This window comes from Trematomus bernacchii, unplaced genomic scaffold, assembly GCF_902827165.1.
Source record: "Trematomus bernacchii unplaced genomic scaffold, fTreBer1.1, whole genome shotgun sequence".
In the NCBI taxonomy this organism is placed as follows: Eukaryota; Metazoa; Chordata; class Actinopteri; order Perciformes; family Nototheniidae; genus Trematomus; species Trematomus bernacchii.
Window position 1 is genome coordinate 11,311,815 of NW_022987698.1, and position 23,096 is coordinate 11,334,910.

Consider the following 23,096-nt stretch of genomic DNA (forward strand, 5'->3'; position numbering starts at 1 on the left):
GTGAACAGCGGAGGGAAGAGTATGTTAGTGACACTAAAACTTCAAAAATAAAAGCATGTCTATGTATCGGGGATGGGACGATATAGTATTGCCATGTTGTGCCGAGTATGGAAGATACTTCGTTGTGAATTTATTGAGGTTCATTTTCATTATTAGGATAATATCTTCACACGAGTGACTCGGAAAACGTGTTATAGCTCGCTATCATTAGGGAAGTAACAATTATAATGTAAGAAAGAACAGACTCAATTATTTTTTAAATGATCTTTTGCCAGGTGACCTTATTATTATTATTATTATTATCTTATTTAATATTATTGTTTGGTATTTCTCTGAAAATAATGTTCACTAAAAGAGATGTGTGTCCTATATGTGATGCAAAAAAATATGTATTTCTTAATAAAACTTTTCAGTATGTTTTCGGATCAGGCATAATTTGAGGATTATCAGGATAATATTGTGAATCCAAGTAATTTTTCTCAGATAATTGAGAGATGTCAGAGGTGTGGACTCGAGTCACATGACTTGGTCACCAATTTCATAACTTCGGACTCGACTTGACAAAATCACAAAACACTTGCGACTCGACTTGGACTTGAACACCAATGACTGCTGTAGCGATTTCATGAAGTGAATGAGAGTCCGAGTTCGAAATATATCTAACATAATGTATGTACTGCAAAACGGTTGTCTCCCGTGTGCTCCACTTCCTACTTGGCGCTCTGGTAACTTTCTCGTGCGAACGAGATACAGTATCTTTTTTTTTTTTCATTGCCGTACAATACAAAAACAAATGCAAATATTTAATTTTAAAAAGTAAAGTCCTTTCGAGTCATATGTCTCAAGTCAAGTCAAGTCATGTACTTTGAACACTTACATTATATTATTAACATTTTAAACTGTATACCCCGGTTATCTAGGCCCTTTGTTTTGTTTAATGTATACCATGTTTATCTAGGCCCTTTTTGTTTTTTGTCTGATGTATATATGTCACACTGTAGGACTGCGGGAAACGATATTTCGATATTTCTGGATGTACAACATGTAGAATTCTTGACAATAAAGCTGACTTTGACTTTTGACTTTGAATACCAAGTCTTTTATCAATGTTAGTCAAGCAAGTCTCAAGTCCAAAAATATGCGACTCGAGTCTGACTCGAGTCAAGTCATGTGACTCGAGTCCCCCACCTCTGGTAGGAATACTCTGTTACAATAAAAAGTTGTGTATTCAAAATGTTACTCAAGTAAAAGTACAAAAGTATTAGCATCAAAATATACTTAAAGTACCACCTGCAGAGGGATCTAGATTCGGGTGTTCTTTTCCCCATAGAGACGCCTCGCTGCACATTATCCCTTGCATAAAGATAGATTGTGGGTCCCTTATAGCATGTTGTACACAGTGGAAATAAACATTCTGGTTACCTTAACGTCAGAGATCTTATACATTAAACTCCTTCTGAATCAAACCGTCACAGTAGCCTTACCTTACGAATCCGTCTTAAAATAGAAAAAAACCACGTTACTTTACCAGCAGAGATAAAATGGATTATTAAATTATTAATGTGACTAATAAAGAGCAGTTTGATTATTAAGTATTATTCTGTTGATCGATGTCATTACATTTGGTGAAAAGCACATAATGACTTGTTTAAGACTCGGTTTTCAAAGTTTAGGACTTGGACTTGACTTGAACTTGCCCATCCTGACTTGAGACTTGACTCGGACTTGAGCGCAAAGACTTGAGACTTACTTGTGACTTGAGCGCAAATACTTGAGTCTTACTTGTGACTTGAGTGCAAAGACTTGAGTCTTACTTGTGACTTGAGTGCAAAGACTTGAGACTTACTTGTGACTTGAGTGCAAAGACTTGAGACTTACTTGTGACTTGAGTGCAAAGACTTGAGACTTATTGTGACTTGAGTGCAAAGACTTGAGACTTACTTGTGACTTGCAAAACAATAACTTGGTCCCACCTCTGCTAGATGTTCATATTGTCGCAGCTCTAGTATGTAACACTTAAGAAGTGTCGATGAACTAACACTGTGGTTACTCCTCTCACCTGGCAGTGATCGGATGAAGTCGTAAACTTGTTCCACGTTCCACTTGGTGGGGTCGTTGGGTATGAAGCAGAGCGAAGGCGAGTCTCTGACAGCACAGACCTCCTGTTCCGAGGCCCTGCTCGGGTGCCGGTGTACGGGGACCTGAGCGGGGGCCGGGGCGGGGGGCAGGGTCCCCGAGCTGGCTGCAGAGAGCGGGGAGGGCGGTTCCTCGTAGCTGGACATGTCCGAACACGGGCTGGACTCCTCCTGACTGGGCTGCGAGGGGTGGGGGGAGGAGACAGAGCCACCCTGAGTCTGCTGCGGGGAGGGGGACAGCTTCTGAAAGTGACAAAGTTGGAGCATGACGTAAAACACTCGGCATATGGGAAATAAATGGCGGAACAGTAAAACGCTTTTAAGACATTGTGATAGACTCAGCAAAGATTAAAGCTGTTATAAGTCAGATTGATACTGTATGTAAGTGAGTATAATACACCTACAAGGATTTTAGAGTTGTTGGATGGATGCCAATGCCTCAAAAGTTGCTAAACCCTTTAAATTATAAAATCTTCTTCCTGAACAAAATGTGAAACAAAAGCACCCCCCACTGGAGGTTCAATACTGAACCCTTGAGGCATTACATAACTGAGAACATTTAGGCTATACAACCTTAGAAAGAGGGATCTCCAGCCAGAACATATATGTTATTCACCGTCATATAAACTACTTGTCTGTATTGTAAAAGTAGCTTTGCTGTGTCATTAAAAGTGTCAAGGTCCTGGGATATCTACGTACAAAGTCAAAGTCTCAGATGAGTGGCAAAAATAAACAAGACAACAAATCAAGTGGCTTTTGACGACTATATCATTTGCGTAGTAGGCAGAAAATCCATTCTGATGCTCTTCGCACCTACCGTTCCCCAATAAACGTTGACAACGATCATAAAGTAGGTAATGACCCTTTAATGACAGAGGAAGATAATCGGGCACTGACACAAATGATGCTAAAAGTTCATTAAGAAGCCTCAGGCGTGAAGAGTGCAGCGGGAGCAGTAACTACTGAGAGGTAAAGTGTTGAGGAGGGTTTTTACAGCAGTGGGAGAGAGTGTGTGTGTGTGTGTGTGTGTGTGTGTGTGTGTGTGTGTGTGTGTGTGTGTGGTGTGTGTGTGTGTGTGTGTGTGTGTGTACCTGCTTCTTCGCCTCTATACTGCTGCGACCCTGAGATCTTCTACGCCAGCGATTGGTCGGTTTACTCCTCTCTGGACGGAAAAGGCCTATCCGTTTTGTGCAGCCCACGTTGTACCTGTCAGCAAAAGCCCATTATTAATGTGTTTACTTTTTCACAAAATGAAAAATTATAAAGAATCAAAAAGTGACTCGCCTCTTTGCACAAACCACGGAGCAGAATCTTTTAGAACCTTTAAATGTGTAGGCAAAATCGACCCAGCCGCAGTATTCACATGTCAGCTTGGGTTCTTGTTCTTTTTCTGAAGGAAGGGAAACAATATGGACACTCAATATTAGTTTCTCTTGTGAAATTAGACAACATGTGTCAGATATGGTCTAGGAAGTCTGGTTTAAGTGACAGATACATGTGTTTCAAGTCTTATCAGGTATTAAAACCCTGTACAGAATTGCACAACTCTGGCAACCATTAGAAATATGCTCATGCTACCAAGTTATTTCCAGGAATGTGTACCTGCATGAACGTGATTGGCCACGCAGCACCTTGCCAGAAAACATGATTTTGCAGCAAAAGTTGAGCCAGTATAACTTTTTTTTATCCAAAAATACTGCATTTGCACCAAACTGTGTCAGCGGACTGGCTCCATTCAATAAATGAGAGGGCTGTGTGTTTTATTACACAGGGCTGGAGTCTGAAGGTAAATCAGTTTACAGCACCATGTCATCGACTCACATGAATTTTGCAGTTTTGTTGCCTGACAAATGAGAATGTTCCAGGAAAAAAGGACTTGGGTTACATTCAATTTATCACAGACTTTATGCATTTAGAGTGAAAAACACTCCTGGAGAGCTACATTATTTAACAGGTTGGTTTGGGACTGGCGAATAAAGGCATGCAAGGCAAGGCAGAGATGCAGAAGCAGGTAATTACATCCTTTTGTCTTTTCTGTATCTGTTCTGAAGATTTTAATGCTGTGAAGTTAACCCATTGTAATGTCACAATTTCATAAACCTTCTAAACAGCAGATACTTTTCACCGCTTTCTTTTAAAGTCTCATTAATGCATCCCTGAGTTTAATGAGAGCACTGTGCTACACAAACTGATTAACATAAATTGTTGTACTCTTTCATACAATAATATGTATTACCTGATGTGTTCATGTCCTCGGTCTCGGAGTCGCTGTTTGCTGCGTTGCTGACGGGGGTCTTGTCGGGGTCCGAGGAGAGCGGATGATCCATCTTCTTCGGGCTGTCGATGAGAATGGGCAGACGCTCCACCTGGTGACAGAAAAGGGATATTTACAAATCTGATATCATGCTCCAGGAATAGGAAAAAAGGCTGTTATATATTAGATCAATGAAAAGACTACTTTAGATGATGATCGCAGCATTTGACTACCGCTTAATTAATTGTTACATCATTGTCTAGATCAGAGGAAATGGGGAAAACACAGACACTTCTGAACAATAGCTAGCTTAATAACTTTTGGGCTCACTTTGATAATCAAACTGCTGCTGGAGACATTGTTATCAAAGTAGGAAATGTGCGTCCAATTGTTCCGAAACAATGAGTTATCAGCAGGGAAATGATTTGCACTAGTGATTATTGAGTCATTAAATCATTAAATCAAGCATGAATGGTTTAATAATTAATGGTTACAACTTCTTGAATGTGAACATGTGCTGCTTCTCTCTGTTTAATATAATTTATAATTGGATATCTCAAGTTTTGACATTTCATAGAATTAACACCTAAGGAATAAATAGAAAAAAAGACTTCCAACAATCATTTATATTATATAATGATTAGCAATTAGCCCAATTTAAAAGAACCATATCAATGTGTTTGCAATGTAGATACTGCATTATTTCAGGCTGTCTAACAGTATGACTTCTTTGTGCTTGTTTAGACTTGTATGCATGAAAATATACCAAGCATTTATACTAAATGTCCAGTAGGAGGCAGTGAGCCCCAAGTCTAAAAATAACAACAAGCCTACAGTATGTGTTGTTGTTGCACCTGAACAAAAGGGTGTTAATTCTCACGTTTAGCTTATCATTATAAAAAAGGGGGATACACACTTTATCCGTATACAGATAAACAATATAATCACCTGAATGTTAAGGGAGATGACACAAATTAAAGCAGGGTTTTTATATGCCTCGAGATAATTGAGAAGCTGCAGCTCATTACACACACACACACACTCATCCGTCTGTACTCCTTCAGTCTCACTCAAATTAATGACTGACTCCCACAGAAGCTGTGAGCTGTCAGTAGTAGTAGTAACAGAGGGTTTTGTGTTTGCCTGCTGACAGCTCCCTGCAGGCGAGTACATCAGAGAGTGTGTTGTTATCGTGTCTCGCTGCTAGTAACTCTGCGATCGGGCCACTTACACACACGGGGAACGGCTCGGCCCCCTCCTGGATGACAAAGCCTTCGATGACATGTGTGAGGACCTGCGGCTTGACGATGGCCTGTGGCGGTTTGTTCTCGCCGTTCTGCGGCGTGCTGCCGGTCACGGTGGGCGCTTCGCTCTCATTTCCGGAGGTCATGGCTGGAGGTGGGGTCCCAGGTGGCGCAGCACTCGGCCTCTTGGTTGAGCCTCCGCCTGCTGATAAAGAAACAAATTCAACATCGTCCAGTTAATGTATGAGTGCTGGTCACTGGTGGGTTCTATGAATGAAATTAGAGCTAAAAGAGGGGTTGATTAAGCATTTCTGTCCAGCAAACATACAAACATCCCCCCAGTTTCCTTCACAGATGAATATTTGATGCATTTCCTTGTCATATTGTTGTATGTAAATAATGTTGTGTTTTCAAATGGTCCCAATTACAGGCATGCATTTAGAAAATGTCACGCTAGGCTCTGGATAATTAATTAATTATTTTTCAGTTTTATTACATTTTAATGGCATTTTGTCGAGAGAACAATCAGCAGCCCTAGATTAATTGTCAGATTGAAACTTCAATTACAAATATATAACATATTCTGATTTCACCTTCTCATAAGTGATTATTTTTTACTTTAATAAAAACAACATATTTAAAATACATCACTATGGGTTTCATTAAGAAGAACTTAGAAGAAACATTTTTTCAGTATTTTGTGACATTTTATAGGTGATTCAAATACCCAGCAGATTAATTGAAAATTAAAATACTGTAAGGACACACGCACAGCAAAGGAGGGTAAATCCACACTATTATTTTATTTAAAAAGGGTTGAATTACTTAATTTTAATCATTAAATATCTTCAAACTTAAATAATATAAGTAGCTGCAACTTCAATCAATTAGATGTTATAATGTGTTATTTCTTTCAAGCTTAGAATAGTTTCTCTTTCTATAATCACAGATAAGAGCTCTTTAACAGATACTTGGCTGTGTATGATCATGAGGTCATATTATTTAAAGTCCAAGCAGACACACAATCATCACATTATAGCTACATGCAAACAGTATGCGGTCATATCCACCTGCCTGCTGCTTTAAATGACTGCTCTGGTCTATTATCAGCAGAACATTTGAAGTGACCTACTGACACACAGACGGTCAATAACAAACAGTAAATTCAGCATGCGTGACTCCCACAGACACAACACCGACGCCCCTGCTCCCCACAAAGAGAAAGTAAACGCCATGCCTCGTTATGTTAAAAGTCTCCAGCGTTTACCAAGCTTTCTTACCAACTTCCAAGGTGTTCAGAGAGAAAACATTGCGTTTTGTTTGTGGTTGTAATGATCCTACACACAGCGCTGCCGCTGTTGACCGTGTTTGAGCTGCACCGCTGCTTCAGACCCGCTAAAGAGAAGCTTTACAGAGGCCCGCCCCCCTGTTTCCTCCCATAGAGGCTAACACTAGAAGGCTGCTGCATGATGAACACATGCTTCAACCGGGAACCCGGGAGAAGAGTGACTCCAGATTCAGCCTGACCAGGGGCGTTTCCTGGACCTGGAAACATTAGGGGTTTAGCCCACAGTGTCGGCGCCAGAGATTTTCTTTTGGGGGTGCTGTGGGGTAGCTTAACGTTTCATAGAGGTTGCTCAAACATGTAGGGTTTCCCATTAAGGTACCGGGCGCTACAGTGGAATGTTCTACTGCAACACTCCCCACACGCACATACATACACAGTACACCTGCGACTGTAGGAGGCTCGATAATCAGCAATTTCTTATAAGTGGGGGGCGGACCTCACCTCCTCTGGGGGGGTCCGGGGGCATGCTCCCCCGGGAAGATTTTATTTTATTTTTTTAAATATTGAGGTTAAATGCATCAATCTGGTGCACTTTGAGAGCAAAATTAAGAGATCTATGGATACATCTTTCAACACCCTGAAACAGAACTGTAAACAGATTTTCTTTTTCTTTATGGATATTTTACAAATCACTCTCCTTTTAAACTGTATTCTTGTTTTACTGGCATATAGTATTTCATAACTGTTTTTTTATAACTATAATGATCATATGAAGGTGTGCCTCGGAAATATTCTTTTGAATAATTCGTGACCAAACCGTTTGAGACCCACTGAGATAACTTCATATAGTTAACTATCTAAACACTCAGAGAGTCCTTTAGCTCACCTGAGTCTCTCAGTCTGACAGGAGAGGAATCTCCTACAGCTTGTTGTGGAAACAGCTCCTTATGTCCGTTAGTGCAGCTAGCTAACCAGATGCTAACAACACGGTCCCGTGCGCTCTCTCTCTCTCGCTCAATCACACTAAATGCTCTATTGACACACACACACACACACACACACACACACACACACACACACACACACACACACACACACACACACACACACACACACACACACACACACACACACACACACACACACACACACACACACACACACACACACACACACACACACACACACACACACACACACACACACACACACACACACACACACACACACACACACACACACACACACACACACACACACACACACACACACACACACACACACACACACACACACACACACACACACACACACACACACACACACACACACACACACACACACACACACACACACACACACACACACACACACACACACACACACACACACACACTTTCAGGGCCGGTTCGGAGCTGGAGCTTGAAAAGCACCGGGTTTTCCTGTTCACACCGCAGCGGAGCAGCCTCTAAGCTCCGGAATCCGGTTCGTTTCGAGCACCAAAAAGTTGTCCGTCTAGAAGCAAGAACCGCATACGTCACGCTTACGTCGGAGGGGGGCGAGATTAACCTGAGCTAACAGTTAAGGCGAGTACGGCAAATAAAAGTTGTAACAAGCAGTAGTGCTGAGCAAAGTGACTAGAACGCAACCACCCACTTGTAAAAAAAAAAAACACGCTTTACAAAGTCAGGCAACACTCACCAGGCTTCGTGTGATTCTGTTTATTTGTACCTTACTTTGACCATCCGTTCGCTGTTATTGATCATTGTGGAGAGCAGGCAGACGTTTTGTTTGTTATTATAGCAGCTATCGGATGGAATCAATACATGGGCTGCACAGGTTGTCATGTCCGACTATCACAAGTAGAATCATAATGAAAAATACGCCGGTAAAAAGTGCCTGTAGAAAACGGCTTAGCAAGTAGTCAGTTTAGCTTCGGTTGCTATGCTAACACCACCCATGTTATACCAGAGAAACTTTCATAACAGCGTTGTGATGCCAAACAGCGTCAATTCAGACTGACACCAAACAGCGTCAATTCAGACTGACACACATTCACTTAAGGGGAACTGGGGATATGTATCAGCTGCTTGTGTGACAGTCAGACAGTGAATACTTTAGAGCCGTGTGAGCTAACCCGGAGCTAACGGGAGAATACACTCCCGTGGAAGAGCAGCCAGCACTGCAGCGGTCGGTAAATGCCGCTGAAACACATTAATAAACAATGAACCACGGCACTCTGGAGAAAAGTATAAGGTTGGAGAAGTCGTTATTTAATTTAATCTGGCTTCGTATGATTAAAAGCAACACGATCATCGACCCAACGCAGTCCCCCCCCCCCGTTGTTGTTGTAGTTAGTGCCGTTGGGGAGAAAATCAGCGACGTAAGCTGTGACGTCATGACGCAGCAGCGGCAGCACCAGTCGGACTCTGAGCGGTGTGAACAGAGCGGGAGCTGAACCGAAGAACCGGTTCTGAACCAGAAAAGCTCTAGCACGGAGCTAGAACGGGAAAAGCCTTGGTGTGAAAGGGATAACAGAGCCGAGCTTGAATGACACAAGCACACGTTTATTTCCATGCAACTCTCTGATTGGTCTGGTGTTTTGCCTCTGTTGCATTCACTGAACACGGGAAATTACAATCCTGCCGTCCTCTCTAGTGTCATGATGAGGTTCAGGTAAAGCACGGTTAATGTATTATATTATTGAGGGAGAATTGTCCGGGGCTACAGAAAAAACATTCGGGGCTTTGACGTTTTAATTTGTATTTCCGACAAGTGTTAAAAATATAAATACGATCCATTAAAAGCGACAAATGATCACGAGACAACAACGCATGTATTTAATTTAACAGGGGCACAGAGAGGGATTGTATGGCCCAAGTCCCCCCACTGCTGAATGCCCCCTCTGAGAGAAGTTTGACAAGACACAGGGTTCTTACATATTTTCAAATTGTATACATTTCCAGACTGTATATATTTTTTACACAATATTTTACACCTGAGGACAAAAAGCTAGATGTTAAATTATGTAAATAAATTCCAACTGTTAACATGCTTTTTTCTGACTGTATGTTATTTTATTTTCAAGTAATTGCCAGAAGATGGTAGCTAGGTTGTTTACTGTAGCTCATACAAATACAATAACCTTAACCTGTTAAACACAACAATATTCACGAAACTGTGTCTCAGGGCATCTTAACATTTAACAACCTATTAATGTGTCATACTCACTTAACGGGAAGAAACTCGGATAACTGACGATATGAACAATTTTTACCGAAACAAAACACAAGCCTAATGCAGAGCCTCTGAATTAGCACTAAGAGAAAGAGTGCTAACGCACTTAGCACATAACTCACTTTAGCAATCTTTTATACTTTTTAAACAAGATATCACCTGAAAGCTGAGATTCCAATGGTATACGTATCATCACTGAGCGACCAAAACTCGCGGCAGCGAAGGCTGGCAAAGACAACACACAACTTCACTTTACTGGGCCAAAACGGCAAATATGTCTTACCTTTGCTGTTTTCTACTCAAAAGTTGTGTTCAATGGCATTAAAACACATATAAACGCTGCTGAAGGTTAATCCAATGTCTCTGTGTCCCTTTGAAAGGATTACTGATAATCCATCGTAATATTTATGGCAATGAGCCTAGTTTTTAGTTTTCAGTTTTCAGAGCGTAACGTAGCTTTCGGTTTGGGCAAACTGCGTGCGCATCAATCTCACTCCTCAATGGTAATGTGTAGGTGGATTTAGGAACTTCCCCTCAATTCTATTGGCTCTAACGGTTCAAAAGAGGTGTCAATCACCAAAATCGACCAATGGGTTCCAGAGATATGGCAAATCCACCCAGAGGTGTTTTTTTTTTCTAAACCTCTCTAAAAAGGTCAAATTTAGATTGTTTTGCATCAATCTTGATATAGGGTACTTATTATATGTTATAGTTTGGAATGCTAAAGCTTTTAGTCTACTATCCCATCATTCAAGGGTGGTTTTCACTATAAGTAATGTTTTTTTTTTGGACGGAAACAATAATTTACATGTTCAATCTGAATTTACTTTAAAATAAAAAAGTTCTATATTGATTCTGACTTTTCTACATCCAACTCACAGGTGTATCATTGCTTTGAGAAAAAAGATTATTAATTTACCCCTTTTAGAAGTGAAGATATAGTCATTTGTTCTGGGAATGTCATTTTCGAGCCTGAGACCTGAAAAACAGGCTTGGGGTTAACAGGTTAAACCCAGTCAAAGTCAATGCACAGCCTTTTATTAAAATTGCTTTGCTTAAACAGCACAATAGTATTCCGTTTTTTTTCCTCTTGTTTAAATTAGGGATCGACCGATATGGCTTTTTCAAGGCCGATACCGATATCGATTATTAGTAATCAAGGAGACCGATAACCGATATTTGGAACAGATATACATTTGCAGTAAAATCAGAAAATCTTGGTGTCAAAATGTAGAATAACACAACTTCTTTGAAATGCCTTTTTATGTTTAATGAACTTTTCAACATCTTAAAACTGGTTTCCTCTCTGTGACCCTGAGTAAAGTAAATGAAGTAAAAATAAAATAAAAACTACTAAAACTTGTTCTGAACTTCTGATATTTGAGTCTCACTCATTTAGTAGTCCCAATTCAGCAGCACCAGATTGTGGTGCAGAAAGCAGAGTTGCTGCGAGGCTCCACTAGCATCCGTCACAGTCCCAGTCGTCCCAGTTTCTCCGCTGCGAGACGCTACCCACCCCCCCCCGGTCCCTTTGTAACTGGGAAACTGATAGAATTGGATCATAAGATCGTGGTGCTTTTGCAACTTCAGCATAGGGGGATTGGGATGTTTATTGAACTTCGGCTTTCAACTGATTTACCTCCGAAACACCGCTCACTGCTGCTGCTTGCCTCTGTCTGTGTCTGCGTTCTTCGCACCTGCCTGTAATCTGAGAAGGTCCCGCCTCTCTGGCTGGCTGCAGCCCAGAAAATCTTCAGTGTTGATTGACACTTCAGTAATAGCCTATCAGATAGCGCTGTGGGCGGGACATTGCTCGTGAACAGTGGTGACTGCAGCCAGAGAAACGCCCGCATCAGAGCCAAAGTTGTATCGGCAATTTGATTTTAAAAAAGGCCGATACCGATAATCTGTAAAATGCGGAATATCGGCCTCGATTATCGGCCAGACACTCGATAATCGAGGCCGAGTGTCAAATTGCTTCAATTACTCAAATTTCTAGGTACTTTTTCCACCTCTGGTGTACGGCATGAAAAAGTTCAAGGTGCTGTAATTGTGGGGTGTGTGTTGTTTTGGTAAAATATTAAATATGATCCTGGACAAGACACCTCCTACAAACATGGCACTTACTACTCTTTGTATTGTGATTTTTAAAGTTTTACATTTTCATAAGATTTGAGCTACGAGAAACAATTCTACGATGTGACGCTATCCCGATGTTATCAAGTTGAAAATAAAAAATGTTGTAATGATGATCGTGAGGTAAACAGTAGAAACAGCCCCATCATTCAAATGTATGGGGGGAGCTGTTTCTATTTTTGATTTTTGCAGCTCTGATGTTTGACTCAACACAACATAAAACCCCAAAATACTAAAAGAACATTCACAGTCCTCAATGCAGTGTATATATTATATATTCAGTAATGCATGTTCATTAGTTAATGTAACACCCACTAACTCTGTTTACACACTTTTCATTTAAATACTTGAAAGAAGTGTCTGAAGAAATGTGGTGCAGTTAATCTTTTAGCTGGAAGCCTTGTTTACTCAATAAGCCACTTTGACAGGAAAACTGCTTTTGATAAATTTTCCGAAAGTAAAGAAGCTGAAACTTTGTACCCAACGTCATCAGCCCCTGCCAGTGGATTATAAAAATAGTTTTCTGCAGTAGTGGTGAGAATCACAACCAACTCACTCTTCATAAACAGTGATTTGTGGTCTGCAGAATGATTCCTTTTACAATAAATACCACATTAGCCCCACTTCCAACCACTAAGGAGAAATATCACTTTGGAAACTGAATCTGGGTGAACATTTAGAAAGTACAACAAAATAATTTGGTGCTCAGCAAGAAAAATCAAGCTTCAGCATGTAACACACTAACACTCAAAGCTTCTGACCACGAGCCAAACATCTGAACATGCTCTATATCTTTGATCCAAATACCCTGCTTACAATGTGTGCACATAAAAAAATACAGAAAATTGAACAAACATTTAATTAATGTAACTTTTCACGGATGTCCTCAATACAAAAAGAGTGAGACATTCCCCATTCCAAATCAGTTTGTCCTAAGTTTAGAAACTAGCCTGAACACCTACACAATCGAATGCAATCCAAGAGAATAGATGTGTACAAAATATTGAACTTATAGCGTTCAGTAGAGGTTCACTGATTGATCCAGATAATAGTCAGCTGATCGTATATTTTAACCATGCACCCCACACCAGAACAGACTGACACATGAGAACTGTGAAAAGGTTCTTTAGCGTCAGTGAAGAAGAATTTTTTTTATTTGAAACACCTGCAAGTCCAAATTAAGCTGTGGAGCATCAACCCTAATACCAGGATTTCAACAACATCCATGTCCTGTGACTCTTTGTAAATGACCCAAGATGATGTCATTTTAGTCTCCCCATGTTCTGATATACCATATTTTGTCTGAAAACTTGCGAAATCTAATGCAATAAAAAAAAAGCCATGTAATTAATCATCTTTTTGTGGTTTTGTTGACACCAATCAATACAGGCTGTAGTTAGTGGTGGTGTTGTATGAACTTACATCATAACTTTTTACCCCGACCTTCATGTTTGTAAATGGTTGCGAACACAATATGAACATGATGTCTCCCTTGCATTGTGTGCAACAGCCAGGCCGATACTATACAATAAACCAGTGACCAAGTGTGCTCAAATGTCTCCAATGTAATGTACAGGCAACAACATAATAAAAACAGTCTGAGTCTGGGTGCATTATTGTTCTGCTGTTCAGGGCTTATGTCGAGTTTAAATGTTTGAGCAGCGCCGAGTGAATTGTGGGTCAGCTGAGCTATTTGGCTGCATCTCAGATGAGTCGCAGATAAAACAAAGCAATAAGAGACAGAGGAGTGAAACGAAATGTGCTGCAGACACACCACATTCTGAATTACAAGTAAACACCAGCATTGATTTTATGGTCCTTCAATGAAAGTTCAAATAGATGGCCAACTCAAGCAGAGTGGTGCAAAAATAAACAGTTTTTTGGCCCAAAGATAACATTTTTTCAACCACTTTTCCTAGTCCCAGTGGCTATTTGACTAAAGTGTATTTACCGAAATGTTTGAGTTCTCCATGCTGAGTCATTACCTTGTGGCTGGACAGCTGGTGTGGGTGGCTCGACTTTGGGCAGCTCGACAGGCTTGGTGGGTTGAGATGGTGCAGGTGGAGGAGGTTGCTGCTGCTGCTGCTGCTGCTGCTGCTGCTGCTGCTGCTGCTGCTGCTGCTGCTGCGGTTGCTGTTGTTGTTGTTGTTGTTGTGGTGGTTGCTGCTGCTGCGTGGCAGGGGGTGGACACATCTCTCTGACCACCAGTGAGGTCGGTTTATCTTTATTGTCGTGAAGCATTCGGGAGGCCTATGATGGTTATCAAGGGAGAGAGGAAAACATGAGAAAGTACATCTGCAACAGTGAAGAAAGTGTTCAGTGACTCATGAGCTAAAAACTATTTGAGCTTGGAAAATATCACACCAGGAATCTCTTAGCCAAAGATTTCTGTTTTTTTAACATGTATGTCTTGGAGTAGAAATGGAATGTGTGGGTTTTGTTGCAACGGTAGCTTTTGTTTTGCTGCTTACTTTAAAATAAAGGAAAATCAAGAGAGTGAGCAACACAAAATGTTAGGATCAAAAGTCGTGTCCCGTAAGAAACAAATGTGGGAGAAATACAATGAATCACATTAAGAAGCAATTCTGGTAACAATGAATAATATGATGCCAGGAAAAAGATATATCCTAGGAGAAATGTTTAGTTTTACCTTCGTTTGTCCTCTTTTTAATTCATTTTTCAAATATTTTTAAATGAAGTAGATCATTTTCAACAAAGCAAGGTGAGGCTGTGCCAGCTTTTACAGGCAATAATATGACCTTTGCCTTATCATTGATGCTGGCAACACTTTAAATGGAATACATTAACATTTAAATGAAAAGTTATGATCATTCTCATTAGTTTGAGACCGTGGTGTGCAAGTGTACTCACTGTTGGATGTATTTGCAGGTTGATGGCAGTGAGCTGGACGGGCTGAGCTTTGGCGTGGTTCAGGGAGGAGTGGAGGGCGTGGGGGCTGATGGTGGAGTGGAATATGGTGGCCTGCTGGCTGGGCATGGAGGGCTGGTGCGGAGCAGGTTTGGGCAGCACAGGAACTGGGTGCTGAGACGGTTGAATGGAGGCTGTTTGCAGCAGCTGGCCCGCGGCCCTCTGGGAGGCTTGACTCTGATGGACCACAAACTGCTGTTGCTGCTGCTGCTGCTGCTTGTGCTGCTGAACCAGGGAGTGGGGCTGGATATGAGTGTACGCTGGAACGAGAAAAACATTTGTTTTTTTTATTCATTAATTCAGCTTACTGCTGTGCTCACCACCCACAGATAGTTCACTTGACATACTTCCTCAAAGCCAATTTCCATTTGAATTAGGTCCTACAAAATATACTTATCGTATTTGGTTCATTTAGACAACTGGTATGCAGTTTTGCTTTTTTGCTTATACCCGTGTGTTAATGTGGCCACAGACGGTGGAAAAGGGGAAACATTCATAGCATGTTTTACTATACTATTGCTTCAATACTATATAATATGTATAATATATGAAATACTTGCTTTGTCAATACTATTGACAAAGTAAGAATTGTACATTACATGGTGATGAAACTAAGCAAACAATTATGGTCATCTCTGTACTGTTTATAAGGCCACAATGGAAAACATGTACTGGTTCCTGTTAATGCAAATTCAATATCTTGGACATTAATTGGACGAAATAAGCATTTGATGTCACGTTTGGCTTTTTTTCAGATCAATCTATTATAAGAGTAATCATTGCAGCCCTATTTTCTTATTAGACAGTGCATGCAGTAGTCTTGTCAAACATTATTGTCTTATATAAAAAGGTGAGATCTGTGACAGAGCATGAGCAACATTTATCTCATGCGTGCTGACAACTCACCACACTCTATATATTAGAGAGCAATGACAAATGTAGCCTGCTTCACAAAAAAGCATGTTTGTAGCTTTCCCTTCACCTGTGTGCCCCTTGCTGACAGGATGTCATATTATGAGCTCGATGAAAGGTGCACAGAGAGGCTCCCTGTAGCAGTTTGGGTCTGACCATTAGTCACAAAACGTTTCAAAATGGCCTGTCACCACCTGTCAGTGCTGTAGTGGGTAAAAAGACATCCTGAGCTCATAACTTGCCTGGAAAGCCCGAGACACAGCGCATCAATCTTGCATTGTGGGAGCATGTCTGAGTGGGCGAGAGTTGCTCAGCGGAAGTATCCCAAGGCTAGTCTAATATTAGAAATACTCCAGGAACCAACATGCAGAGCTCTGACACTCTGTATGGAGTTAATGTTGAGTCAGGAGCTCCAAGCCCCTCTGCTGCCTCTTTGATCTTTTACAACTCTACCAGGAAATACTAACAACTAATTGACTCATTTCTAACCCAAACAAGAAGTGACTCCTGTACAGTACAAAACATAAGCTTTTGAGCTGTGTGAACATGGAGGTGTGTTCGTGATGTTAATAAACCCTCTAATAAATCAGTTTATGGAAAACTGCCAAGTACATCAGCGTTTGTCTCAAATCCCCCTCGCCCCCACCCTGTTCTTTTCATGATGTTTTCTGTGGGATCGGCTCCATCTGGTTTCAAAGTTTCCCTGCGAGGCTCTGACCGCAGTCTGTGCCCTGCTGTGGAATATATACATGTTTCTATCCAGCAGAGTGCATGCCATTTGTCCCTTTAATGCTGAAAACGGTTGCTTTTTCACATGGCGAGACTCTGTGAAACCCACCAACAGAAAATCTGTCTATTCAGTCTTCAAAAGTGAAGGCCTTCATTTGCTCATTCAGAGAAGGATGGATATGAGCCCAGGATGGGTGAATACATCCAGAAGCAATAGAATTAAAGATGTCAGCTTAGAAAGATGGTTCAGGCTTGAAAAGCAATTTAAACAGGCACTTTGGGGTAAGATAACATCCATCATGGATAAGCAGCTACACCTAAGGGTGTCAAAAATAATTGATTGTAAGAGGAGTTATGAATTGCTCTTGAAAAAAAATTCTACAAAACTCCTAAATATTAATTTTTTAGAAAACCGCAATGTTAAAGGTCCCATGACATGGGCATTTCTACTGATCATATTTCCATTGTTGAGGTATACTAGAATAGATTTACATTGTTCAATGTTCCAAAATCACATTGGTTTCTCATACAGCATCTCTGTATAGTATGTGTATTCACTCTCTGTCCTAAACGGCTTGTTGGAGCCCCCCCCTCTCTATGAGCCCACTGTGCTCTGATTAGTCTACCACCGTTACAGCGGAACATCAGTGATTATGTGTTACAATGGCGTTTGTTAGCAACCAGAAAATGACACCAGTAATGACAAACAGATGAGAATGCTGCGTGGGGTCTGGGTGCCGTGTTGGCGGGACGTTGCGGGGCTCGCTGCTCCGCCCTTTGAGGCTCGAGGAGCGGACAGTGTGAGCTGGATTACTGGTGTTGTTTCCTGGTTGCTGCGTAGGGTCTGCGAGACAGCGAGACACCGCGGAACTCAGCCTGAGCACACACACACTCACAGCCTGAGCTCAGAGTGTGTGTGTGTGTGGGTGTGTGTGTGTGTGTGTGTGTACGGAGCTCCGCGCAGCACCGCGGCTGAGAAGAGATAAGGCTGAGTGAGTGTGTGTGTGTGCGGAGCTCCGCAGCGTTACGTCACTATGACCAGGAAGAAAAAAATGGAAAAAGAAAAATCTCCAACGAGGCGTTCTGGGGCAGCATAGACAGGTATTTTCTGTGTTAGAATTGTACTCGCTACAGGGTGTACTTTGAGGGTTTGTGACTTTGCAGACCGTTTACATGCAGAAAAAGCTACATACTGTAACACACAAGGGGACGGGTAATAACCAGAAAAGCATGTCATGGGACCTTTAAAGATGAAGAGAAACAATAACATGATAGGAGCCCTGATCTGGGATGATTAGACCATCAATGGAGAAGTTGACCAACAGAAAACTAAGTTTTCAACAAATATTTTTTGTATATTTTTTAAACATCATCCTTTTTCAAGCGAAAATAGCAAAACACATTTACCATAATAACTTCAATAATTTAATAGTTAAGAAATGTTTTTGACTTTTGGTTCAGATAAAACAGGACGTCCGTTTGGGCTCTCTGAGGGGGTAATTTAAGTTTTTCACATTGTCTTTTACATTTATAAAAAAAAATAGACAAACTGGAAACTATTTAATAGATAATAAAAACCATGGGAAAATGGCATTACTCGTGACAATAGGGCATGAGAAAGAACTCATGAGAAAGAACTCAAAGAATCTATTATTATCTAATATTCTGTCACTGAAAATACAAAATACTCCAACTGCAGCAACTTACACTTTACGATTAAAAAAGGTAATAAAAGCACTAACCTGACCTTAATGATTTTAATGATTTTAATGATTATGTGCTCGAAAATATGGCAATAAAATAAGAAAAGAAAGAAACTACAAAAACCAACCACCTACACATGATTCAAAATGCACCTCGAACAGTTAAGAATTGAATAGTAGCACTTTCTATCAAGATCTCACAGAATCATATGGTAGCAACAGATTCCAGCATTTGTTAATGATAGGAGGGGGATTTCTGAATCATCACACAACGGAAACCACCAGCCCTCCCTGTGTATCCTGACAACTTTCTCAAGCCCCTAATGAGGAACAGAGAGAAGTCTTGGAAGAAGAGGAACACAGGGGAATCTTTTTAGATGCCTTTCCCCCTCAAGGTCTTGGAGTTAAGGACTGGAATGACCTATCCGCCCCCCCCACACTCACACCCACACACGCATGCAATCATACAAAATTCAGTATGTGGCAGTGGCCACCCCATAGACCTCCTACTCTATCTGCGTGTTGTTGCACAATGTCCTGCGATGGAGGACAGTTAACGTCCCCGATGGGTTTGTAGAACCAGGCCCTGGAAAATCCCTGAGTTTCCACTTTCTCACCGACTGCCACTCTGGCTTTCACTCATGAAACAAATTCCGATCTAAAACAACAGAGCAGCAGCAGGCTTTACACCATCTTTCCTCACTCTAATACAGATCATCATCAAAAGAATTAAATTCCTAAATGAATCCAGTTCCTGTTTGGTTTCAACACTCCACAGTTTCAGACAAAAAACTGTTGCCGTCTCACGTTAATGTCAAAACACATTGGCAAGCTCTCAGGGAGAAAACCAAATTACTCTTATTAGACAAGATAAGAGAGAAGAAAGGAAGGTGTTATACATTTTAAGTGGTTTTCCTTATTTCTTGGTAATCCTTTTCAAGTGAAACTGGCAACTGCTTCTGTTGCTAGCAGCTACATAATTATGCCAAGTCAGATTTTGAGTGCATATCTGTTCTTTTAATCTGCCAGCACTTTGGGGGGTTTCATGCTGTGTCTTTTTATAATAAGGTGCTGAATCTTTAGTGCCAAGAGGAGGCGATGACAAACACTTACGGCAACAAGCCAGATGCAACATTTGTTTCCAGTCCAAATCCTATTCAGGGGACCGACTCTTAATGATGGTAATGTTCACAGTAGCAGAGACAATGCTCTAAAATGGTCTGCCAAAACATTGATGAGCAAAAATAGCCAAACAAAATGAGTCACATCTCTTCTGTTTCTATTGTTCTCTCAGATCAGACCAGAATGATTTCTGCTGAGTCAAGTTCAACCCTAATAAAGTAAAGATGTGTTTGATTCATGATAGTTTTCACAATAACATTGCTTAGTTGCAGACGTTTTTTTAATTATTAAGATATTATTTTACCATTTTATTTGTTAAACTTGTTAAAGTGCTATCTTTTGCGAAACAAGTTCATATGAAACAGCCAGTGAGGAGGTTTTTGTAATTTGTTAGACTGTTTATGCTGGTAATGAAGACTTGGTCAACATTTAAACCAAATGTTTTCTTTTACAGCCTAGCAAAACCAGTTTAGGTTGAGAGAAAAAATGATGAATTGTGTTTATGAATAAATGTGTGACACTTATTAATAACACATTAATACACTGTGCCCAGGAGGTTATGTTTTCAGTTTGGTTTGTTTGTTTGTCAGTGGTCTGATTTTAACAACATTTGGTGGAGGGGTGTAGTATGGCCCACAAATGATCCATTTACATGGTGGATCGATTTTTTACTTTTATTAACATTGCAAGACAGGGCATGGGCTTTGCCGATGTCACTTGGAGTGCCTTTCTAGTATTAAATGTAACAATTACGCTCCTTTTAAGAGAACTGGTTTCCTGCAGCAAGTTATTGTTTATATCCCTATCTATTGGCCATAACAAGACACTAAACATCAGCCATAAAAGTAGTTGTTGACATTTTGGATTTACAAGAGACAGTGGCATGTCAGTAGAAAAGCCTTCCCCTGATACAACATTGCAAATAAAGTGCATAATGACCGAGTCACTGTCAGGTTGAATCCGAGCTTTCATACTGAATCCTCCCATCAGGCGGACACACAGCCTCACGTGCAGTGTACTAACTCCTTGCATCTCATGTGCACACCTGTCCCTCATGGCCTGCTGCTATGGCAACCCATGTTAATTTCTCCAGACAGCATGCAGCCAGATTTGCAGCCTCCATCCTCCCTTTCATTTGATGTGAATCCATTACTGCAACAAAGCATGACACAGTTGTGCACTGACACGCTCACATAATCCCAACTCCCCCTCCCTTCCTTGCAGACACACACATAAACACACGCCCCACAACATACACTACACACACATAAAAGCAACATTATTTCTAGGGGTGAACACAGTTACTACTCCCAGCACATGTACATATATTTTTTGCCTACATTTCTGTGAAATGTGATGTCTTATCAGGAGCCTCTTGAAAATGTGATAATGCTTTGCTTATCTTGCAAACAAACGGGTCCAGATTTGATTTAATCGGCTTGTACTGCTGGCATACTCACAATCATTCACACTAAAAACAAAAAAACAGCTGCTGACATTCAAAGTGATTTAGAAAGACTCTTGCGTGGCACTGTGCCTTTCACAGCTTCCAAATCACAAAGCAGCTCGACTGTTCCAGACACAGCCCAACACATTTTATTTAACACGGCTGGTTTCACCCCCTCTGAGAGAATGGGATTGTGATGCAGGCACTGACATGTCACACTCACAGCCAGAGATATTATCAGGGCAAAGTGTAAAAACTCATTTCTCATCTAGTCTTGCTATAAACACAGGAACACATTTCTGCTGTACAGATGACAGCTGCCTGAAGCCCCAAGTCTATTTCAAGGTTTGAGATGGACATCTGTTTCAAAAGAGAAGCACACAGCAGCTGACAGACAATTTGCCAGTTTAACATAAAGGAGAAAAAAGATCCTATGGAATATCAAGTGTCAGTGAATCGGAATAACACAAAGCCTCTAAAAAAAAAAGCAGACCGTCTATATTTATCATACACACCTGTACCAAGAGTTAGCAGCCATGCTAGCAGCTCTGTGAGGTGAAACTAACGCTAACATCATTATGGCAACATACTCACTTCTACAATCCTTTCATGTTGATTTATGCAGGTATAAAGTTCAGTTTATTCATCGTTTAAATGTAGCATGTAATGTTTATTTGCTAATTAGCAACAAGGCGCAGCTGAGGCTGATGTTTATTTTTGCAGGTATTTGGTTGAAAAGGAAAGTCTGGATTGTCTTTGATTGCATGTTGAGATATTTAACAGGATACGTTGACGGTTTGACCTGCTAGTGCACTTCAAGGAAAATAAAAGGGACTGTCAGAATCATAACAATTCTTCGTCGGTTGTCCAAAAATGTCTATAAAATGTAATGATAACCAATCCATTAGTTGTTGAGATATTTTGGTGGTCGGCCCAAATTTTACATCCTTAATTCTGCTATCAAAAGTAATACTTGATTAACTGACTCATTATTTGCACTCCTTAATCAATTGCTAGTTTCCTTTATTGACCCTTAGACCAAACTCTTAAAGCCTTTGTGAAAAAGATTATTTCCATGTGGCCTTGGTATAAGCCCTGCTTGGATCCGTTTTACTGTTACGAGGCCTGCACCGGTCAGACTTTAACCTTATTTTGAACTGTTCAGGCAGTTGGGTTGCAGACTCCACTTACCTGGAGCAATCAGTGGCTGAGCGCTGATAGATGTGACGTTGCGGCTCATGTTTATAGCTCGGGGTTCTGAGTTGTCCCCCTTCTTCCCAGCTTCAGATGAACTGTCAGAGGAGCCGCCCTTTGCTCCTGTGGAGGCCTGCGCTACTTGGCTTGGATTCTTCAGATTGGCCGGCTGGATGGGAACGGGGCTCTGCTTCAGACTGAGAGCCTGCAGGGTCTGAGTGTGAGAGCAGGACGTGGTCGCCCCCTGCTGGCCACGGATAGCTAGATTCTGGACCTGATTCTTAGAAAGACAAAATGATGGGAAATGATTGATAAACAGATTTACAGAGTGGATTGAAGGCAAGATATTATCAGTATTTTTATTCATGTACTCTTTTGCAAACCAATGAAGAATGGTCTGATTAAACATTCTATGGGGAGGCAGTAGCTCAGTCTGTAGGGATTTGGCTCGGTAACCGAAGGGTCGCCGGTTCACGTCCCGATCGTACCAAAATACGGAGTGTGGAGTGCTAGCTGGAGAGGTGCCAATTAACTTCCTTAGCTGAGGTGCCCTTGAGCAAGGCTCTGAACCCCTAACTGCTCCGGGCACCAGACGACTGGCAGCCCCTTCGCTCTGCCACCTCTCCTATCCTGCATGTAGTCCTGTTTGTGCATGTGTTCATGTGTATGAACTATGGGTGTGTAATGTAAAAAATATATGTTTTTTTAATAAAGTTATTCTTCTTCTAATAGAGCAGTACAGCAAGTACAAATATTTGTTAAATATT

At 41.0% G+C, this 23,096-nt stretch overlaps 1 protein-coding gene across 3 annotated transcripts in view; it reads right to left on the minus strand.

Annotated features, from left to right (window-relative positions):
* phc2b (polyhomeotic homolog 2b (Drosophila)) overlaps positions 1-23,096 on the minus strand; it is a 39,292-nt gene that overhangs the window by 2,244 nt on the left and 13,952 nt on the right. For all 3 annotated transcript variants that reach the window (XM_034139364.1, XM_034139362.1, XM_034139363.1), the window contains 8 exons: positions 22,327-22,609; positions 15,166-15,482; positions 14,280-14,544; positions 5,621-5,838; positions 4,372-4,501; positions 3,420-3,525; positions 3,227-3,341; positions 2,060-2,378 (listed from right to left, as the gene is read on the minus strand). In XM_034139364.1, coding sequence (XP_033995255.1) covers positions 2,060-2,378; positions 3,227-3,341; positions 3,420-3,525; positions 4,372-4,501; positions 5,621-5,838; positions 14,280-14,544; positions 15,166-15,482; positions 22,327-22,609 — 1,753 coding nt within the window. The remainder of the gene's footprint in view (positions 1-2,059; positions 2,379-3,226; positions 3,342-3,419; positions 3,526-4,371; positions 4,502-5,620; positions 5,839-14,279; positions 14,545-15,165; positions 15,483-22,326; positions 22,610-23,096) is intronic.